General features: G+C 48.9%; 10 protein-coding genes and 1 non-coding gene across 11 annotated transcripts; 5 read left to right on the top strand and 6 right to left on the bottom strand.

The window, feature by feature from the left end:
• Positions 1–217: 217 nt before the first annotated feature.
• On the bottom strand, positions 218–1,505 carry FOBCDRAFT_230262 (ankyrin repeat-containing domain protein). Its single transcript, XM_054706576.2, has one exon. The coding sequence runs from the start codon at positions 1,284–1,286 to the stop codon at positions 507–509; it is 780 nt and encodes a 259-aa protein (XP_054562551.1). The 5' UTR covers positions 1,287–1,505; the 3' UTR covers positions 218–506.
• A 797-nt stretch (positions 1,506–2,302) lies between these two features.
• Positions 2,303–2,385, top strand: FOBCDRAFT_t173. The gene has a single exon. It is a non-coding gene; the product is annotated as a tRNA-Lys (tRNA).
• Positions 2,386–2,588: 203 nt separating this feature from the next.
• FOBCDRAFT_263584 (uncharacterized protein) lies at positions 2,589–3,761 on the bottom strand. Its single transcript, XM_031187762.3, has 3 exons — positions 3,459–3,761; positions 2,821–3,387; positions 2,589–2,771 (listed from the first exon to the last, which is right to left on the bottom strand). Exons 1-3 carry the CDS (start codon positions 3,707–3,709, stop codon positions 2,651–2,653), a joined length of 939 nt encoding a protein of 312 aa, XP_031035027.2. The 5' UTR covers positions 3,710–3,761; the 3' UTR covers positions 2,589–2,650.
• A 1,081-nt stretch (positions 3,762–4,842) lies between these two features.
• FOBCDRAFT_230257 (uncharacterized protein) lies at positions 4,843–7,217 on the top strand. Its single transcript, XM_031187764.3, has 6 exons — positions 4,843–4,897; positions 5,106–5,421; positions 5,472–5,492; positions 5,548–5,651; positions 6,336–6,658; positions 6,705–7,217. Exons 2-6 carry the CDS (start codon positions 5,134–5,136, stop codon positions 7,139–7,141), a joined length of 1,173 nt encoding a protein of 390 aa, XP_031035029.2. The 5' UTR covers positions 4,843–4,897; positions 5,106–5,133; the 3' UTR covers positions 7,142–7,217.
• A 541-nt stretch (positions 7,218–7,758) lies between these two features.
• Positions 7,759–8,469, bottom strand: FOBCDRAFT_278460 (uncharacterized protein; the record flags this gene model as incomplete). Its single annotated transcript, XM_054706575.1, has 1 exon — positions 7,759–8,469. The coding sequence occupies one exon, from the start codon at positions 8,467–8,469 to the stop codon at positions 7,759–7,761; it is 711 nt and encodes a 236-aa protein (XP_054562550.1).
• Positions 8,470–8,558: 89 nt separating this feature from the next.
• On the top strand, positions 8,559–9,065 carry FOBCDRAFT_278459 (uncharacterized protein; the record flags this gene model as incomplete). Its single annotated transcript, XM_054706574.1, has 1 exon — positions 8,559–9,065. One exon carries the CDS (start codon positions 8,559–8,561, stop codon positions 9,063–9,065), a length of 507 nt encoding a protein of 168 aa, XP_054562549.1.
• A 523-nt stretch (positions 9,066–9,588) lies between these two features.
• On the top strand, positions 9,589–10,890 carry FOBCDRAFT_230243 (uncharacterized protein). The gene is made up of 5 exons (XM_031187771.3): positions 9,589–9,761; positions 9,810–10,125; positions 10,173–10,274; positions 10,323–10,544; positions 10,594–10,890. Exons 1-5 carry the CDS (start codon positions 9,711–9,713, stop codon positions 10,779–10,781), a joined length of 879 nt encoding a protein of 292 aa, XP_031035036.2. The 5' UTR covers positions 9,589–9,710; the 3' UTR covers positions 10,782–10,890.
• Positions 10,891–11,940: 1,050 nt separating this feature from the next.
• FOBCDRAFT_263581 (uncharacterized protein) lies at positions 11,941–12,285 on the top strand (the record flags this gene model as incomplete). The annotated part of the gene is made up of 1 exon (XM_031187772.2): positions 11,941–12,285. One exon carries the CDS (start codon positions 11,941–11,943, stop codon positions 12,283–12,285), a length of 345 nt encoding a protein of 114 aa, XP_031035037.2.
• A 654-nt stretch (positions 12,286–12,939) lies between these two features.
• On the bottom strand, positions 12,940–13,918 carry FOBCDRAFT_297568 (RTA1 like protein-domain-containing protein; the record flags this gene model as incomplete). The annotated part of the gene is made up of 3 exons (XM_031187773.2): positions 12,940–13,054; positions 13,102–13,512; positions 13,557–13,918. 3 exons carry the CDS (start codon positions 13,916–13,918, stop codon positions 12,940–12,942), a joined length of 888 nt encoding a protein of 295 aa, XP_031035038.2.
• Positions 13,919–15,344: 1,426 nt separating this feature from the next.
• Positions 15,345–15,814, bottom strand: FOBCDRAFT_278455 (uncharacterized protein; the record flags this gene model as incomplete). The annotated part of the gene is made up of 2 exons (XM_059611552.1): positions 15,345–15,727; positions 15,790–15,814. 2 exons carry the CDS (start codon positions 15,812–15,814, stop codon positions 15,345–15,347), a joined length of 408 nt encoding a protein of 135 aa, XP_059465653.1.
• Positions 15,815–16,290: 476 nt separating this feature from the next.
• On the bottom strand, positions 16,291–17,934 carry FOBCDRAFT_188478 (general substrate transporter; the record flags this gene model as incomplete). The annotated part of the gene is made up of 4 exons (XM_031187775.3): positions 16,291–16,588; positions 16,646–17,080; positions 17,128–17,497; positions 17,547–17,934. 4 exons carry the CDS (start codon positions 17,932–17,934, stop codon positions 16,291–16,293), a joined length of 1,491 nt encoding a protein of 496 aa, XP_031035040.3.
• Between the last annotated feature and the right edge of the window lie 1,109 nt (positions 17,935–19,043).

The following is a 19,043-nucleotide window of genomic DNA, read 5'->3' as shown; positions in this document are numbered from 1 at the left end:
GAACACAGCCTCGTGATGGTACAACCCTGTCAGCGTGTCGTGCGTCACACATGAACTTGCCACACGGCTCGGTTGATGCCTGGTATCCAATCACTTGGCTTGGTTCGTAGTGGTTGTCCGCCTGAAAATGCAGTGAATATCTGGTTCGTCAGAGCAGCTGGAATGGTTGTAATCATGCATTAGATCGACAGGACATGCTGTGAGTGAACATGCAACACCATTCAGATAGGGCGACAGTTGGTTGTGAATGGCGCAGGTCAAAAACAGTTGATGGACAATGCATAGTGAATCGATTCAATTCAGATTAACTCCGTGACGCTTTCCTGAGTATTGTAGACTGACAAATTGACAAAAGATGGCGAAAGGCATTTGATAAGAGTCGAAGAAATGATTGGATGTGTGAAGCCGGTTCTGCTGGTGTTGATGTCGACATCAGGTCATGCGATCCAACGCACATCAGGCGGCATGGAAGAGCCGCATTGGCAGATTCGGCAACTCTGCCTGAATCAGTCTTCATCGCTTGTGGCTTCAACAACTCGAACTCCGCCTCCCTTCTTAGCCGACTCAATCTCCCTCTTCTGTTGCTGCTGCTGTCTCTTTCCAACCTCATTCACCAAACCCTTCAAATAGACCTCAGCCTGAACAGTAGCGCTGTACGCAGCCGGTGTCCAGTTCCAAATGTTGCGCTTATGTATATCCGCGCCCGCCGCCAGCAGCGTTCGCAGCACCAGCAAGTTTCCGTTCCCGCTCGCAAAATGTAGTGCCGTATTTCCTTCCACGTCCGCACGGCGGACTGCGTCGTAAGGTCCCCCTGGGACAAAGGTAAGGAGGAGTTGAACAATAGTGTCGTGTCCGCCAAGACTAGCTTCCATCACGGCATCACGACCTCGAATGTCGCGACGAAGAATGCATGTTTTGTCGTGTTCGCAGAGGAGTTGTACAACCTCGGTATGGCCACCGGCTGAGGCGAGCATCAGCGCTGTTTGATGGGTCTCGTTGAGTGCGGGGACTGGATCTTCGTGGCCGAGTTGCAGGAGTACTTCACAGACTTCGCGGTGACCTAGGGAGGCTGCTAGGTGCATGTTCGAATTGGAGAGGCCGGATGGTGAAGAGTCGGGGTTGAGGAGAAGATTGGGATGTGTCTTCAGAATTCGGCGGAGAAGAGTCGCATCATTGGCATGAATTGCCCGACGGACGCGAATAGAGGGTTCAATCCTGTTGTTTGTTAGTCCTGAGCATAATGATCTCGAGTTGGTGCTCTCACATGATGGAGGGTGACTGGTCATGACGGTTGCGATTGGAGGTCAAGAATCATGCCGCGCAATCGCGAAAAAACGAGAATCGAATAGAACAAAGAAAAGAAAGGCAGTTTACAGGCTGAAGGTAGATAATGTTAATGACACGTTAGAGAAAGGAAACGCTAAATGAGGCCGTTGTAGAAGTAATGAAAGAGGGGAAGGGAATGGAAGCAAGCAACAGAGTTGCCGTTGACGATAAGATTCCAGGAAAGCTTAACTCGAGGAAGTGCTGCGCCCGTTTGCAGCAAGCAGCTCCTCATGAAACAGGCGGCGCGGACCCCACATTGCGCTGACATCCACTAACTTAGCTTACCCGCTGTTCGTTGCACGAGCCTAAGAGAACTCGAGAAGAGGTGCGTGAAAGCAGCTGGCAATAAGTGGTTTTAGCTGGGCTTTACTTGGAATCGAGATGTGAAGGAGTATATTGATTTCTTGCCGCAGGTAATCTCCATCATGGTTTGTTGTTGGTATCATGAAACGGTTGAAGCTCAATCGAGACCCACTGTTCTAAGCGCTGTCATGGTCTTTGGCTTGTGACGATGAAGCTTCATCGACGTCAGATTTACCCTATAGATTGAGGCGAGTCCTGTTTGTTTACATGGCATTGGATCAAAACAGTTTATTTACACGGAACTTATGCTGGTTCTCGATAGAATGTCGTCAGAATAGCCAGAGGGGCATTTTCATAATCCTTTCACTTTGCACAAAGCTTTCCCAATTCAATCATCCAAATCCTTGAGTTCAAGGGCTACCACCAATTTGAGCCAAGGTTTGTCTCAGCAGAGTGATTTCCTCTTCTTCCACAACAAACAACACAAGCTTTTACTGGCCGACTCACTAACATGTTCTAGGCTCTTACAAAAGCTTATCCCATCCACAACCTCACCAGCACCCAACAACAGAACACCAAGATCTCGTCAATAGATACTACGTCATCTCGTCAATATAATACCACTTTCTGGCTACTGATCTCAACACACGGGCTTGATCACCCGGCGAAGCACGCCCGGTTAGCTCAATCGGTAGAGCGTGAGACTCTTAAGAGTTCACAATCTCAAGGTTGCGGGTTCGACCCCCGCATCGGGCTGTTCCTATAAATACATATTCATGATTGAGATGTGCTTTCTTTTTTGTAATTTTTGTCGATATCTTGGTGGTGTCAATTGATGATGGCGCGTAGGCGCTCACTGTGTGTCTTGAGAATACTTTTGTCAATGGGTTATTTTCACAGAGAAGTGAAAAGAAGCCCAGCGTTGAAATGCAAACATGGTATTACGATGTTAAGATCCAGCAAAATATAAACAATTCCTTTCCTCTATTACCACTCAATGAAAAACCCATATAGAAACCGTCTAGTTCAGCTCATGGGCCTTCTTAATAGCTTTGTTCTTGCCCGTGTCCAATACAACAGCAGGGTCCTCTTCATCACCCTTTCTGGAGACCTCATTGCCATTCTTCGTCGTAATCGTGGTACTGCACTCAATGTTAGTAACCCATCTCATAAATAATTATGAATACTCACTCTTCAGCCTTGACATCCAAGACCTTGCCCTTGGGCTGTCCCTGTCCCCAGTTCCAGCTCACAGTCTCACCCTTCTTTGGTCCTTTCTTTGTGCCAGAGTCATCACCGAGCTCATCATCATCTTGCTCCTCTTCAGCATCTTCCTCCTTCTTTGAGGATCCGTTGGACTTCTTGGACTGGCCATTGGACTGCTTCTTCTGTCCCTGCTTCTTCTCATCATCATCATCTTCCTCCTCCTCCTCCTCCTCCTCCTCTTCCTCTTCATCATTGGACTTTGTAGACTCTCCCTTGCGAGTCTCGCGCTTCTTGTTGGAACCAGTCTGGCTTCGAGTCGCTCTTCTCTTCTCACCGGTTTGCTTCTCATCATCATCGCCTTCTTCTTCGGCATCTTCAGCGTCGTCGTTCGCTTCTTCCCTATCTTCCTTCTTCTCACTACCATTCTCCTTGCCTTGAGCCTTGAGGAAATCGTGGCCCCAGTTCTTGAGCGACGCGTAGGACTTTGTCTTCTTGACCTCCTCAGGCGATTTGTCGTTGTTGGCCTTTGTCTCTTGAGCAAGATGTCGCTTGCTGCGGGGTGTTAACATCTGATTGACCAGTAGAGCATCTGATATCAGTCGCAAATAGTGTGAGAGACTTACCAGTAGGAAACAACCTTGCGCATGTGCTGGACTTGCTCATCGGTGTACTTCTCAGGTTCCTTCTTGGGGTTCTCCTTCAAGATCTCGACGATCTTGCGACCGCTGTCATGTCCGACAGTCTCGCCGTTTTCATCCTCCTTTGGCCAGCCAGCACTGTTGGAATCATCCGACTTGAGCCACTTCTCGAGCTCCGAGGCCGTCATGTTGACGACCTCGTTGAACTCTTGGATAACTTCATCGTTGCCCTTCATGATTGCGGCCTTGTTTACAGCTTTGAATTGAAATATGTGTGATATCAAGAGAATTGAGTAATTGCAATCAATTGATGAGAAAAACAAAGATTTGTCTAAACCATCACCCAGGTTTTGTAACCAATGTTATTGCTTTTGGTCTCAGCCGTGTCGTCATTCCAGCCATCTCTTAATCGTAGCGTCATAGGAAAAAAAGGTACAAACAATGCGTCGCTAATAGCTTACGGTGATCGATTCAACCTAATTGAAGTAAATTGACTCTGACGTTTAAGTGCGTGCATGGTCTCACCTGAACAAGGTTGGACCGATCTGATGCTGTCGTCCAAGGAACGCGATCGGATCTGTTGAATGAGCGCATCATTTCCGGCGATCGATGGTTGCTTGGCTGGGAAGTGGGCCAGGAACAGGAGTGAGATGGATCATTTTGGTCAAGCTTGGTAGGGCTTAATGGGACTAAGGGGAATAATGATGATGGGAGGGAGCTGAAGAGCTGAAGAGCTGAGTGCTTGAAAATTGGTAATATTTGGGGTGTTCTTCTGTTCAATTGATGTTGACAGCTGCACGGGTCACAAAGTAAAGCAAATCGTAAGGTATCTTGATGACTCACAATATTCCGAGTCACCACAGGTATAATGATGAGATTGCGAATACTCAATTTCTATTATCAAGGTTCAAGTCACACAATTGCCCCTGAATGATATGAATATGTCATGATGCCGATGCTGGAACAGCCTGGCCTAAGTTTTATTTGAATCATCAGGTGAAGGAAGGGAATAATAGCACTGGTCACCAAACTCCGATCGGTGCTAGTCAACCTCGTAATGAAGTTTAATCCAAGTAACAAAATTGAAGCCTCTACAGCTATAGATCCCAGTCTCTTGAAACTCAGGCTTCACCGCAGTCTTCTCGTGAAATACTTCCGCATTGAATTCACGGCAGTTCCATTGCACTCAAGCTTCAGAGCTAGGACCTGAATTAATGATGCAATCATCAAAACAGCTTCGAATTCCCCTCGCTAAACCCAAAAGAGAAATAATGCTCCCCACCGCGGGGTTGTTCGGCTGCGGGAGCGGGGCCATTTTTCGCCGGGGTCGCAGTCTCAGGCCGATCCAGGAGCAGACCATCCCAATATTCACACCTTGACTCTTTTTTGTGACTCAGATACAAAAAAAACATCCAATACACCAGGTACGCGATATCCTTCCTATTTCGATCATCCCTCTATAAAACAATCGCGTCTTACTGTGCGTTTCTTCCCTTCTATGTTTTCCGTCGCGTCAATTGAATCCTCATTGAGTCTTTTCACCCGCTGCACTCTTCTCCGCCACTCGCATCCAACTTTTGCAATTCGATCGCAATATTCAAAGCAAATAGCTAATTCTTTTCGAAACTTCAGAATTGACAGCTTAAGAATCGTCACAATCATGTCTGAATATCCCCACATCCTACTTCGCGCTGAGGAGAAGCCTCTCGAGCACCGATCTTTCTCCCCCGCCGTTATCAAGACACTCGTCGATGCTGGATACCCCATTTCCGTCGAGCGATCGTCCACCGACCCCAAGTTTAAGCGTATCTTTGAGGACTCAGAGTATGAGGCTGCTGGTGCTCGTCTTGTCGACACGGGTGTCTGGCCCAACGCTGAGCCTGGGACAATCATCCTGGGGCTGAAGGAGATACCCGAGGAGGACTTCCCTCTTAAGAATGACCACATCGTATGTCAGATGTCTGGAACGAGAGAGTGACGTTTGCTAACTTGACATAGACATTTGCCCACTGCTACAAGGTACATTGCTAGCCCACGACCCGGACGAAATCTCAACTGACGCATCACGTCCTAGAATCAAGGGGGCTGGGAGAAGGTACTCGGTCGCTGGGCACAAGGCGGCTCAGTTTTGTATGACTTGGAGTTCTTGCACGATGCTGAAGGTCGTCGGGTTTCGGCGTAAGTTTTTTCCCCTAAAATGAAGCTTGAAATGTGGCGATTTTGCCCCTTTTTTGAAGATTTCGAAGTTGAAGAGAGGGCGGGTTCGCGCCCCAACCCCACAACCAACGCACTTAGAGCTTCGAGCTTCTAAGAGCGTGGTCGGTAAATAAGGCCTTTGACTGGATCAGAAGTCAAGCTTTCAAATGGGGTTGTTCTTGTCATCTTTGCCCGAGAACCTCAAAGGGGTCTTACATACACAAAGCCCCGGTTGTACACTGGAGTTTTGAGTTTCCCGACACGATCTTGGAATATGGAGAGCTAAGAGGTATCTCTTGGGAAATCGATCTGAACCTGGAGTTAGTGGGCTTTGCCGGTGTTTGATCGAGGGTGTATGAGCTCTGTAAATGGGCTCTTACACCGTTCATCTACCAAAGCTCGTAGTTCATGGGGCTTCACTCCGGGTTCCTACTATCGAGACCAAAGCAGTATCCGTGCTGTACCTCAAGCGAGGTCTTGGGAAGGTTGAGAGGTTTGCTACGGCCTTCCAAGTTGGATTCATGCAGTCCGAATACGAAGTCTGACCAGTGTTGGATTGGGCTGGGGTTCACGCGGGTTTTGCGGGTGCTTCAACCATCGACAACTGAACTTCGCAACAAAGCAAACTCCAGATCGTCTCTGTCTCACTTGCTAACGACTCTTCAGCTTCGGTTTCCACGCTGGTTTTGCAGGAGCTGCGCTCGGAATAAAGACGCTTGCCCACCAGCTGCAGGACTCGTCTTCTAAGCTCCCTTCAGTCGAGACATTCACCGATGGCCGCGGATACTACCTGAACGAGGATGAGCTCGTCAACCAGATTCGCGAGGATCTCGCCAAGGCGGAGAAGGCTCTGGGACGTAAGCCTACTGCTCTCGTCCTCGGTGCTCTTGGACGATGTGGTAAGGGTGCCGTTGACTTGTTCCTCAAGGCTGGCATGCCTGATGAGAACATCACCCGTTGGGACTTGAACGAGACCAAGGACCGTGATGGTAAGTTGTATGTGTTCTTTCAATGATGGCAACTAACCCTTTCAAGGCCCTTATGAGGAGATCGCCAAGGCTGATGTCTTCCTCAACGCCATCTACCTCTCCAAGCCTATTCCCCCTTTCATCAACCAAGAACTCCTCGCCAAGCAAGGCCGCAACCTCGCCGTTGTCATCGACGTCTCGTGCGACACCACAAACCCTCACAACCCCATCCCCATCTACTCCATCAACACCACCTTCGAGAATCCCACTGTCCCCGTCGAGATCAAGGACGACCAGAACAACCTCCCCCTGTCTGTCATCAGCATTGATCACCTTCCTTCAATGCTTCCCCGCGAGGCTAGTGAGGCCTTTAGCGAGGGTCTCAAGGAGTCGTTGCTTACGCTCAAGGACCGCAAGACTTCGCGGGTGTGGGCTGATGCTGAGAAGCTCTTTAATGAGAAGGTTGCTCTGTTGCCCGAGGAGTTGAGAACTAAGAGAGTTTAAAAGTACTATTTATGTTGTAGCTGAGCTGGTTACATAGACCGAAATAGAAGGCTGCAAGATCGGCCTGTTTGACATATATGGACACTTGCTTATGAGTGTGAACGTTGAGTTGCGGTACAGTTCGTTGAACAGAAGATGTTCACGGAAATAAGATCACCAGATACATGATACAGGGGCTCTTCCGGCCATTATTTAACAATTGAGTGAAAGTCCTGACATTAGAACGGCCGGTACTTGAACTCAACCATCTCATGTAAACTCCTTACAAAACATTCTCATTCTTAAGCCGCGTCTCTCATTACAACCCTTGTGATCCAAGAAGACGCGTATGCACTATTTCCGAAGTATACAATTGCGAAGCTGAAAGTCGGACAACATAAAACTGGAAACCCCTGCTCAATACGAAGACCAAGCAAAGAGTTGATTGGTAGATCTTTTGGCAGCAAAATAGTTTGAGCAAGGATACTTAGAGCGTGGGCATTACTTGGCCGGCGGTGAAGTACTGAATTGATCGTTTTTATGGTCCAAAAAATTAGCGTGACGCTAACTTGACCGAGTTTGTTGAGTTTCCGTCGGATCAGTGGAGACTTCAAATAGCTTCTGGATAACCATCACCTTCAGCTTCTCTTTACTACATTGAAGGGTTGTGATAGTCGTGATGGCTGCTTCGGAGAAGAATGATACGGTGGTTGAGTTAATTGAGGGCGATGAGGCCTCCAAGGTGACTCATTCAGGGGCTGTTGAGTCTTCAAAAGCTGAACCAGCAGTTCCTCAACCATCCGAAGGGGCTGAAGCTTCAAAAGCAGTTCAACCTTTGCAGACTTCTCAATCACCCCGAGTTTCACAACCACGAGTTCCGCAATCACCGCACGTGGCTCAGTCACTTCGAACGGCTCAACGACCTCTAGCTCCGGCTCAGGTTCAACACCCTCAAATGGTTCAGCATCAGTCACCTCGAGTTGCTCAGTCTCCATATCCTCAGATGCCGCATTCTCCTTATCACCAGGTGCCACAGTCGCCTCATCCTCATATGCCGCCATCGCCACACATGGCTCAGCATCCGCATATGGGGTATCCTCATCCTCATCAGGTTCCGCATTCACCTTACATGGCTCACTCGCCTCATCAGATGCCTCAGTCTCCGTATCAAATGCCACAGAGTCCTCACCCTCAGATGACGCAGTCACCACATACTCACATGCCACAGTCTCCACATTCCCATATGCCGCAGCCACCTCACCATCAGATGCCTCAATCTCCACATCCTCATATGCAACAAAGTCCTCGTCCGCAAATGGCACATAGTCCTCATCCTCAGATGCCGCCATCCCCATACATGGCACACCCTCACTATGCTCCTCAAACAGGACAACCTCCTACTCAAAGTCCCCTTTTCACACCCCAAGGTACTCCCGTCATGACACCTCAGCAATCTCCTCTCTTTACACCACTAGCCACACCTCGATTTACACCAACTCCAACTCCAGGACCTCAATCCGCTACTCCTACGCCAGCGCCATCTACTCCAGCTCCCCAATCAGTTGCTTCAACACCAGCCGCTCACTCCATCGCCTCAACATCCGCACCATCCTCCGTAGCATTTACACCAGCACCTGAGTCTTCATCCAGGGGCCAAGTAACATATGATATGGGACCTCCGCCCAAGAAGAAGAGAGGACCAAAGCCAAAGCCGTTGTCAGAACGTAAAGTGCTACGGACTACACCGATTGTGCGAAAGGAGGCTAGTTATTCGAAGAGGAAGAAGGAGGAGGTTATCATGTGGATGCTTCATCATCGTGTTGATCGGGGGGGAGAAATGGTGCCGCCTTCTACGACGGATGCGGAGAATCACTTTCGGATTCCGAGGAGTACTATTGCTGGGTGGAAGAAAGCTATGCAAGTGATTCTGTGGACTGTGATGTGATGAAGCTAACTGTTTTGCAGGCTGGGTCTTGGACCGATTCCGAGGTAAGGATGGGCTCATTGCAGCTCTGAAACCTGCTGAGTTTTATCTACGATATCGACTCATCCTCTATTCCACCCCATGACATTCGAGCATCCCTCGACTGAAAGAATGTACTGGGAAGAGCCTGATCATTACTCTGGCACACATTCAGTACTTTGAACGTACAAGAGTGTATATCTAACGCTATCAGATCCTCAAACCACGCAAAACCAGTCATCAAGATCAAAGCAAGGCGGGAGAGAAGACGTCCTGCGTACTTGTGAGTGAACACGGTCTCGCTGTTGGGGTCGAGAACGTTGAAACCATAGACCGTAGAACATGACTTTGACAAGCCCAACACATGAACACGTAACGGGCCCGGCCTAGAAAAGTAAAAATGAATAGACAATTAATAATTTCATCTTGATTACCTCAGATTTAAGACCACTTTTCGCTATGAACCCTGTTCACTCTCTTGTCCGCTTACACAATCTGCAAGCTGGTGAACTGAAGTCAACAGTGTTTACGTCACTTATATCCGATAACCCCGCCAAAAACTCCCTTAAGAACAACCCGTCAGCACCCAACACTTACAAGCAATTCATCCTCAATTAATCGTTTAGAATGACTTCCCTCGCAAAAACAATCGTAGCAACCGGCGTTTCGTCCGGCATCGTAAGCCCTCAAACCACAGCGCTGTGTAGCAAACACTAACATCTACAGGGCTTCGAAGCAATCAAACAGCTCCTCAGCCAGAGTCAACCATACAAAGTCATCCTCGGCGCACGCAACACCAAAAATGCACAGAAAGCCTACGATGAGCTTAAATTCGACCGTGAATCTCACGGAGTCACTGTTCTTCCCTTGGAGTTGAATGATTTGAAGGGCGTCAAGTCATTCGCGGAGCAGACGCTTGATAAGATTGGGAGAGAGAAGATTGATTACTTGTTGCTTAATGCAGGGTTGGGAGGTGTTGCTGCTGAGGGGCCGGGACCGCATGGGTCGAAGTGGTGTGAACCGCATGTCGTGAACCATCTTTGTAAGTTTGCCAAGTGAGGTTGGATGTGAGATGCTGATTGGTTGTAGCGCAGCATTATCTCGTGCATCTTTTGAGGGAGAAGTTGGTTGAGTCTAAGTCGAGGATCGTGTTTGTTTCATCCGGCGCTATTCGACGAGTCTCTGATCCCAGTAAGTCAAATCACCTAAGACTAAGTCTCATTTTCTGATCTCGTACAGGCGTACTCGACACTGAACTCAAAGCCGGATCTGGTGCCTCCGCCAGCACGACATACTGTAACACCAAATTCACCGGCCTCCTCGGCGCACAGTGGTGGCGTCGCCAACTCGCTGATACCAACGACGTGGTTGCTGTTTCACCTGGTCTCATCCCGGGTACAGGTCTTGCGGGACGTATGGGCATCACAGCCGACATGGCTGACGCAAAGTCAATCCCCGAGGGTAAGTTTGCGCACCATTGTGCTGGAACGTGTAACTGATTGTGTGACAGGTGCACAAAGTGTCCTTGCCGCGATGACTCGAAGTGACTTCCCCGAGGACCGTGATCGGATCTTCTTGACGAGTTGGGGTGAGTGGTGGGAGAAGAGTGTTATTGAAAAGTCGACGGATAAGGAGTTGCAGGATAAGTGGTGTCCTAGTAAGGAGGAGATTGAACGTGAGGCTGGTATCTCATCTTAAGAATTGAGCATCAGGGCGGTGACTCTGGATCAGGGGCGAAAATAAACTTGTCCAAGAGTATACTAAGCTTATCTTAAATTACCCTAAATTCATCTAAACATTTTTACAATTAAGGATCAGAGCCATAAGTTCTCTGCACTCGAGCTACGGATGGATGCAGAGAGGTTAGGAGATGGAACCAGCTCTCAATGAGAAGAGTCAGAAGACCATAGGGAACAAGCATTTCCCTCATAAACAATGCGAACTAGAATGGGAAGTGAAAGATACCGGAAACAAGAAATGTCATCTCCTTCCCTCCAAAGCAATTGCTAGAGGAGAAAAGTCAGCTCGAAAAGAGGGTGTCTCTCGGGCCTGGAGACATAGGCGCTGCATACATGGAGTCCTGTATCAGGTGGCTTTCCACAGCTATAGATCAAGGATTCAAGAGCTTTACAATTGATTTGATGTTGCTCTCGTCGTTCACGTAAGAAGGGGGGCTTTATCAAGGCTGAGGTACCACGAGAAAAGCTCCAGCCTCATGGAGGACTGTGAGAGACAACCGCCATCTTTCAGGACGTCAACTTGCCGGCACGATCGGCCCGTATGTTGGTGTTCTGATGGTAGATACAACCCTAATGGAAGTATTCTGAGATAAGTGTCATCAAGTTCCGTGCGCTATTCCCTGGGTTCGCATTGTGGCTGATGTTCTGCTTCATCCCAGTTCATCCATCCCCTCTGTCTGGATCATGAACAATCCCTCTTATCATCCTGTACCTGGATCATCCACTTGCACACTCGGTATCAAGAGACCAATAGCGATGTTCAATCCCTTCTTCTGTCACTGGCAGCTATGAGCTATGAACCATACTACCCGGCACAGTGGCAGCCGAACCACCGCCCATGCATGACCAACCAGCGGACTCATTCGGCGAACTAAGGTCAGAATGGAGGCTATTCACAGTGAATCATTGCTGAACAGCTGTGACTGTTAGAATCAATTTCAGGCGCGGTGGCTATTTACCACAGCTATAAAGCTACGAGCTTCTCCCTCAATTCTGAACCTCTCATCCTCACCCTTCAACCTTCACACACCTGACATCGTATCACAGCAACTTCCTTCAACCACAACAACAAAAACTACCCAACTCAATCATCTCTACCTCCAGAGACATCCCTCATCATGAAGCTCATCGCTTTCAGCAAGTTCACCACCACCCCCAACACGATGCCTTCTCTGACCATCGCAGTCCTCTTCCTTCTTGGCCTCGTCAACGCTGGAGTTGTCCGCACTCCCGCTGAGGCTGCCACCCTTACCACTGAGACTACCGCTCCCGTCGCTACCCCCGATGCCTTCGTCGCCAAGGGTGAAGAGATGGCATCCTGCAACATCCAGTGCGCCTTCTGGTACCAGAAGTGCTACTACGCCCCTTGGTCCTACAGCTGTGGCAACGACGGCCGGTTCCGTCGTCATGAATGGAACCCTATCTGTGAGAAGAACTGCTGGTGCAACTGCGATTCCAAGTAATCGTGGCAAGATCACTGGGGAAGAATCCGGATTGAATGATAAACGGATCAGAGTGAGGGTTGATGGAGACCAAAGGAAAGGAAATGGTGGTTGACTCGATGTTCCCCTGTTTATGAGCTCGAGAATGATGTTTTGTTCTGGTATTAAGTCGCTCTGTTGGGCTGGACTTTCTGACCAGCGGTGGCTTAAGCCCACAAGCTAGAGAAAATGCGAAATCCTTTCGTCTAAGAACTTGATGATAAACTGTAAGATGTGACTTGTGGCTGTATCTGTTGTGGTGATGTGAATGACCCCAGTCTTCAGAAGCAAGCACTGGCGCTGAGCCTCCACTCTTCCCACCTAAAACATAGCCCCCAATGTACAGCGCTGAATGTAGGGAAGATACAGAAACCTGGGATATACATTGCAAAGGTGAAACCCCAGGGATATGATTATTAGAAGTGATTAGCGTTCACCATAGGTCTTTGTTCTCGGCCACTCAGCAGAGTGGGGGGATACCAAGTCACTTGTTCGACACAAAGACTGGATCGTGCTTTCATGTACTCTTCCATATTTCTATCCAATAGTCCTTTATATTCTATTACTTCACACAGAAACCCCAGATATCATCCTGGCATCGACATCACCAAAACATCAAGTACTTTTCGTTCGACCTCACTTCTCGGCATCGGCATCGCTCTGCGAGGTGCCCGGCACCGTCGTCATCGCATCGTTGAACACAGGACCTGGGTGGCTGATGCACAAGAAGAACACTGCAATGACAATAAGCCTGAATACAGTTAGTACAGGTCACCGGCAAAGACACTTGCAACTTACACTCCCTCAAGGCCAATGAACAACCCCTCATCCGTGATGAGATCCGAGTTTCGATACCCCTTGCTCAATTCATAGCATCGGAATGCACAACGCGCAAGAATAAGAATAACTGCGGCGCTTAAGAATCCGAAGAAGATCCTCATGCGTCTGCCCATAGCACTGACATTTCCACTACGGAAGTATCGCCAGAGATAGTCGCCGAGAAGAGCGCAGAAGAGAACGAGGATGACGACCTGTAGAGATAGACCGGCTAAGGCGATGTCGATACCAGTTTGGCTGGATCCTTGACTGACGGTTGACAATGCGCCACCTGCAGCTTGGAGGACGAGACAGACGACATCGGCAGGGATGAAGATCCACCAGACGAGCTCAGGTCTGAAGCGGGAGACCTCGGGGGCGAAATATTTGATACTGCGTTGTCAGAGAGGCCGTGATATTGTGACAGGAGAACGTACGTCTTGGAAAGTGTCACGTAAATGGCCGCTGTGTAAAACACAGGACCACTCGTGATAAACACAATCTGCACCATGAAACCGCCGAAGTTGAAAGGATTACTATACATGATAATCCTTCCAATATATCCAATAATCTCAAACAGGCACCCAATCATCATAAAGCTCATGTAGAACCACTGCTTCCACTTGATACCTAAAACGAGATGTGTCCCCATGGCGATGGCGTAGAGGACGATGAAGGTGATGTTCGCGGCGAGCGATGGACGGTATTGGTAGACGCTCCATTCTACGGGACATAGAGCGAGAGTACAATTTGCGTCGGGGCCAAAGATGACCAAGTTGTCTGGCGGTACCTGCGACATGATGATTATTTTAGTTGATGTTGAGATTGAGAGGGAGAGGTGAGGGGGCGGAAGAGATAAGGTTGATGGATGACGGCCAGGAGTGGAATAGCCTTTTCGAGTCGGAAGATTGTTTTGCTTTATACATCTCACCTCACCCATCAACCCTGCACGTCAGTGGAAACCTTTTAACCGTGAAACCATCTCAATACCACCCTCGAATGACTATCCAAATCCATCTCCCATTACGCACCCATGCCAAGCGCTTCAGCCCTGCGACAAGCGAATCCGAACTTGTGTCCAATCAGAACCCCCGAGCGCTATCAGATCCAGTAAATTGAGTCTCGGAAGCTAGGATGACACCCTTGTAGCGCTAAGCCTTTTGGGGGAACGCTTTCGAGCTGTCTAAGTCGTTTTTGGGAAGGCCTTTCGAGGTGGGATGGTGGAACGTCATTTTAATGACGGCTTGATGTTGTTTTGTATCTGAATGAATGCGAGTGCGAAGGGATATTTAGGCTTGATAACGGTTGTTTTGCTTGGATGAATCATTGGGTTGTTTGAGAATGTTATGGTAAATAGCCTCTTTGAGGTTGAGGTTAGTGATGCGTGAGTGGCCAACAACAAAATCTCCAATACGTGGTGCAATGGTGAGGTGAGCACGTCTCATTGCGCGTAAGACGGCAGTGCTTTGTCTATCGTCACATCCACCGTAGTCATGTGCATTTACACAGTGGATGCTATCCACTATCCCCAGCTCCCATTACTCGTACATCAACATCCCTCATTGGTCTCGGTCCCGAAAACAACGCTCACCAGCCCGATGATCAACAATTTACGGTTTCAAAAATGTAGTGTTAGCCAAGATCTATCTTACCTTTTCCCCATATGGGGTCCTCGTCTTCTGTAAACGAATTTCCATATTTTAAGCATAATCCTTTGAAGGATCAGCCCGGTTCGAAGTTATCCCGCTTGACACTTTTAGCCCCAAGATTGATGCGACGTTGACAACGAGGCGTGGCGCAAGTCAGGGACTAGGGTTTGTGGACTACGACACATGGTCCTGGGATTGTGGGACAATTGTGTATTCGAACGGGCTTGGCTGATGGACTTTTCGACCGTTGGACCGTTTGACCTTCAATTCCACGGCAGTCGAATTGGATTTGATGCAGGGACGTTGTGAATTGCTTGTTTTTATGGGGTAACTACATATCGGAACATTTCAATGAGGGATAAAACAATTACATCTCTGTTGTCTGTCATTTGATGGCCCGGTCATTCCCTCTTTGTTTGAAGGGTCACTCTTCAGGTAAACCTATCATATAGAGGACAAAGGACAAAACAAAAGCGTCCATCTATCCACCAGCCGAATATCCTATCAGCAACTCATGCCCATGTGTCTTTCATAGTCCCTCTCCTCTGTTATCAGTCTCAACAGGCCTGTGCTCATCTAGGCAGCCCGTTTCACCATAGCAAGAGCAGGTCCAATAGTGAGCCCGTGTTCATTGTTCTCAAAGAGTTGAGCGCAATGGATCTTGCTGGCGGTTTTGGTGATGGGAAGAAAGCGGAACTCCTTGTTGAACTTTCCCAACTCTTTGAGATTGTCCGCAATCTTGGCGAGTAAAAACCCCTCATTGCAGCGCGGGTGAAGCCGTCCAGGAACATGATCTTTGGCCTCGGGCGCAAGTTCCTCTCCATCAGAGTGGTCTTGAACTTCGATGCTGCTGTTTGGGTGGTAAAGGAGGTAGACCGCTCCATTATTGCTTTCTCCAGAGCCAGTTGAAGCACGAGTACGGGGTGCTGGCTTTTCAGGTCTTGAGAAAATAGACGAAGCTTTAGAGCCGCTCGATGAAGAGTCAAAGTCCCTGATGAAGCACTGGCGATCGACTGCGTACGGGGTTTTGTGAACTTTACGGTCATGGCGAGGATGGATGTGCCCAGAACAGATGGTCCAGACTCGTTGCGATCAGGCTTAAGGAAATTGTGTGCGGGCCTGAAAGCGTAGTAGGACTCGACACCAAACTTCACGGATAAACGAATTTCTGTGAAATATTCTTCGCCATGATGCTATCAAACCCTCGCCTATATGCTTGTCTAGGCATCGGATGTCACTGGGATCACAGTGTCCGAGAACACATGCAGCATAGCCAAACTCGGTATCCTACTTTCTGATTGCCTATCAGAATGATTGGTTTTGCGAAAGATCAAAATCTCAAGTCTTCTCCAATCAGTGGGATTGTTTGAGCAATAGACGAGCGAGATGTGTCGAACTGGGGAGGTCAAACGGACACCTGCACGGAAGGTTCAGTACTGGATGATATAACAGAATATGATTGGGTACATGGGCATGTCTAAACTTTGTAACTCAAAGACTATACTTCAACAAACTATCAACATCACGCAGTCTCAGCGTGAGTCGCCTCCCTCTCCTCAAGCTCCCCCTTCAGACCACCCGTACGCTTTGCCTCCTGAACCTTCTCATCAAACCCACCGCTAGCCTTTGCACTTCGCCAAGCAGGAACATTACTCTCAAACAGAACATCAACTTCCTCAAGAGTCTTGCGTGCTGTCTCGGGATAAGTGAAGAAAGCGTGGAACGTCATGGCGATACAGAATGTTCCGAAGATCATGTATGTCTGCCACTGGATGTTGGTGAACGATGGCGGGACAAAGAAGGCGAGTGCCAAGTTGAAGCTGTGAGTTCATTTGTCAGTAAATTTAATTGATCCGGTAGTGGGGGGAGTAACTTACATCCAGTTACCAGAGGCGGCGAGACCAACACCCTTGGCTCGGTACTTTAGGGGGAAGACTTCACTGGCGTAGATCCACGCAACGGGTGCCCAGGTAAGACCGTAGACACCAACGAAGATATATGCCAGGGCGATGACGGCTTTGGCGGGAGCTCCTGAAATGGCCCAGGTAAGGATGTCGTTACCTTCGATACCATCAACCGGGTAGCCGTGAACAGCCATGACTGCTCCGCTGGTGAAGTGAAGAACACCGCAGATCAAAGCTCCGCTGATGAGGAGAGGTCGGCGGCCTAGACGATCGATGTAGGGCAGAACCACGCCGGTTGTGACGAGGAAGATGACGTATTGGATGATGGAGGATGTGAGAGCGGTGTTTCCGGTCATTCCCGCCATGTTGAAGATGTAGACGAGATAGTAGAGCATGACGTTTCCGCCCCTGGTCTTATTAGCAGTTGTTTCCACGGGTTTCAGGGGTACACTCACAGAAGTTGCTGCCAGATCTGAACACTCACACCAACAACCGTGCGTTTCCAGACTCCAGGCGCAAAGAGACCAAGATAGCCGATATCCTTGGACTCACGAGCGATGCGCACAGCTTCGCGGACCTCTTCCATCTCAGCAATCACAAGAGGGCTATCGAGATCACCGCCAGCGTGAAGGTGGGCAAGGTTGTAGTGCGCCTCTTCCCAACGATCATGCTGAGCAAGCCATCGAGGCGACTCGGGGAAGAAGAACAGGCCAGCGAGGAGGATGAAACCTGGGACGGCTTGGACTCCCCATGCGATGCGGAAGGCAGCGGGCCCATCAACTCCAACGGAGCACCCGTAAGAGATGAGATACATGATCAAGATACCTGGTAAACATTAGCACGAAACTTCGCCGTAGGATGTTGTCAAACTCACCCCACTCAATAGACCACTGCTGAATTCCAACAATCCTCCCTCTAATATCCGAAGGCGCAAGTTCAGCAAGGTACACAAGGACCTGCGAACTAGTAATACCAACAGCCACACCACTAACAACACGACCAACAATAAGGTGTCCCACATTCTGCGCAGAACACTGAAGAACAGCACCCGCGATCCAGAACAGGCAAGCGATCATGAGAGCCTTTCTTCGACCGAGCTTATCGGCAATACCTCCTGCGACGAGGGCGCCGACGAAAGATCCTGCTGACATGGAGGCTGTGATGCCGCCTTGCTCGGTTGAGCCTGGACTGTTGAAGTAGTCGAGATATTGGTCGGAGCCGATCCAGGCGCTCATGGAGCTGATGTCGAAACCGAAGAGCATGCCGCCGATCGTGCCAATGGCAGCGAGCGCTGTTTACATTAGCCATAATCACCTATCCAAAAGGAGGCAACTGTACCGTAGATGTTCCAGATCCGATACATGATGGATGTTGTGAATGACACTCAAAGAACTGCAGTCTCTTGAACAGTGAGGTTCTCAGTCGGGCTGAAGCTGTTCTTTATATAAGAACACCCTCGGGAGCATCGTCAAGGATGGCGTGGAGAAGGTTAGAAGCGCGCGAGTGAGGTTTTGCGATGTGATGGGGGCCCGCTTAACGTCATGCACTCGTGGAGTTTTGCCCACGGGGTGATCGTCGCTCGTGGGAGATGGCGTTGGTGGGCTTGGCTTGGCTTCTGAGCTTGGCCTTGCTTTGATGCAAAGTGGCAGAACTAGCTTAACATGATACGAAATCCTAAATTTTGACTATTTCCCCCTAAATTTAGGATGATGATGCATTTCAAGCTTCGCATCGTGAGCTCACTTCTAGCAATAACTTCATTATCTCTTCTCCGCGGCGATGCAGTATACATTACAAACAGTGTTTCATTCACTTACAATACCACGTGAGTCTAAGATTCGATACTTCAGCGGAAATATGAGCGGCTCCGCGAACAGACATTCCAAGAAATGATATCATCGATTAACATGGGAACCCCTGTCGCCATGTCACATTGCGGTACTCCAACAGCGCCTTAACCGTGCAGAGTTGACATCCGAAATACGATTTCTCGAAAGACTCTAGAAGTCTTGGATGAACCTGATTGGAGCGCATGTTATTCTGTTGGAGGTGTAGAAGAGCAATGATCATCGCTGTGTTCGTGTGTGCCTGATTTCGAGGCCATGTTGCGGCTCCACTGTCTCACTGATGCTGGTTGCATTCTTGGGGATGGATTGTAATGACTGATCGAATCATGTTTATCTCTCTTCTGCCTAAATTAAAAGTCTCTGGGGCATTGGGCGTCGAAAAGGCGGGAAATTGTCGTTGAAGCTGATATCTTGGAACCGTTTGGCTATGTCATCAGCGGCGGCGTGTGGGGAAAGGGCCGAAAGTTTCTCTCCATTCCCCGAATTCTTCCCCAAATTCCCCAAAATTATTCGGGGTAATTAAG

This window comes from Fusarium oxysporum, chromosome VIII (genome assembly GCF_013085055.1).
Source record: "Fusarium oxysporum Fo47 chromosome VIII, complete sequence".
Taxonomy (NCBI): Eukaryota; Fungi; Ascomycota; class Sordariomycetes; order Hypocreales; family Nectriaceae; genus Fusarium; species Fusarium oxysporum.
The sequence above is the reverse complement of the archived record's forward strand: the minus strand, read 5'-3'. Positions and strand labels throughout refer to the sequence as shown.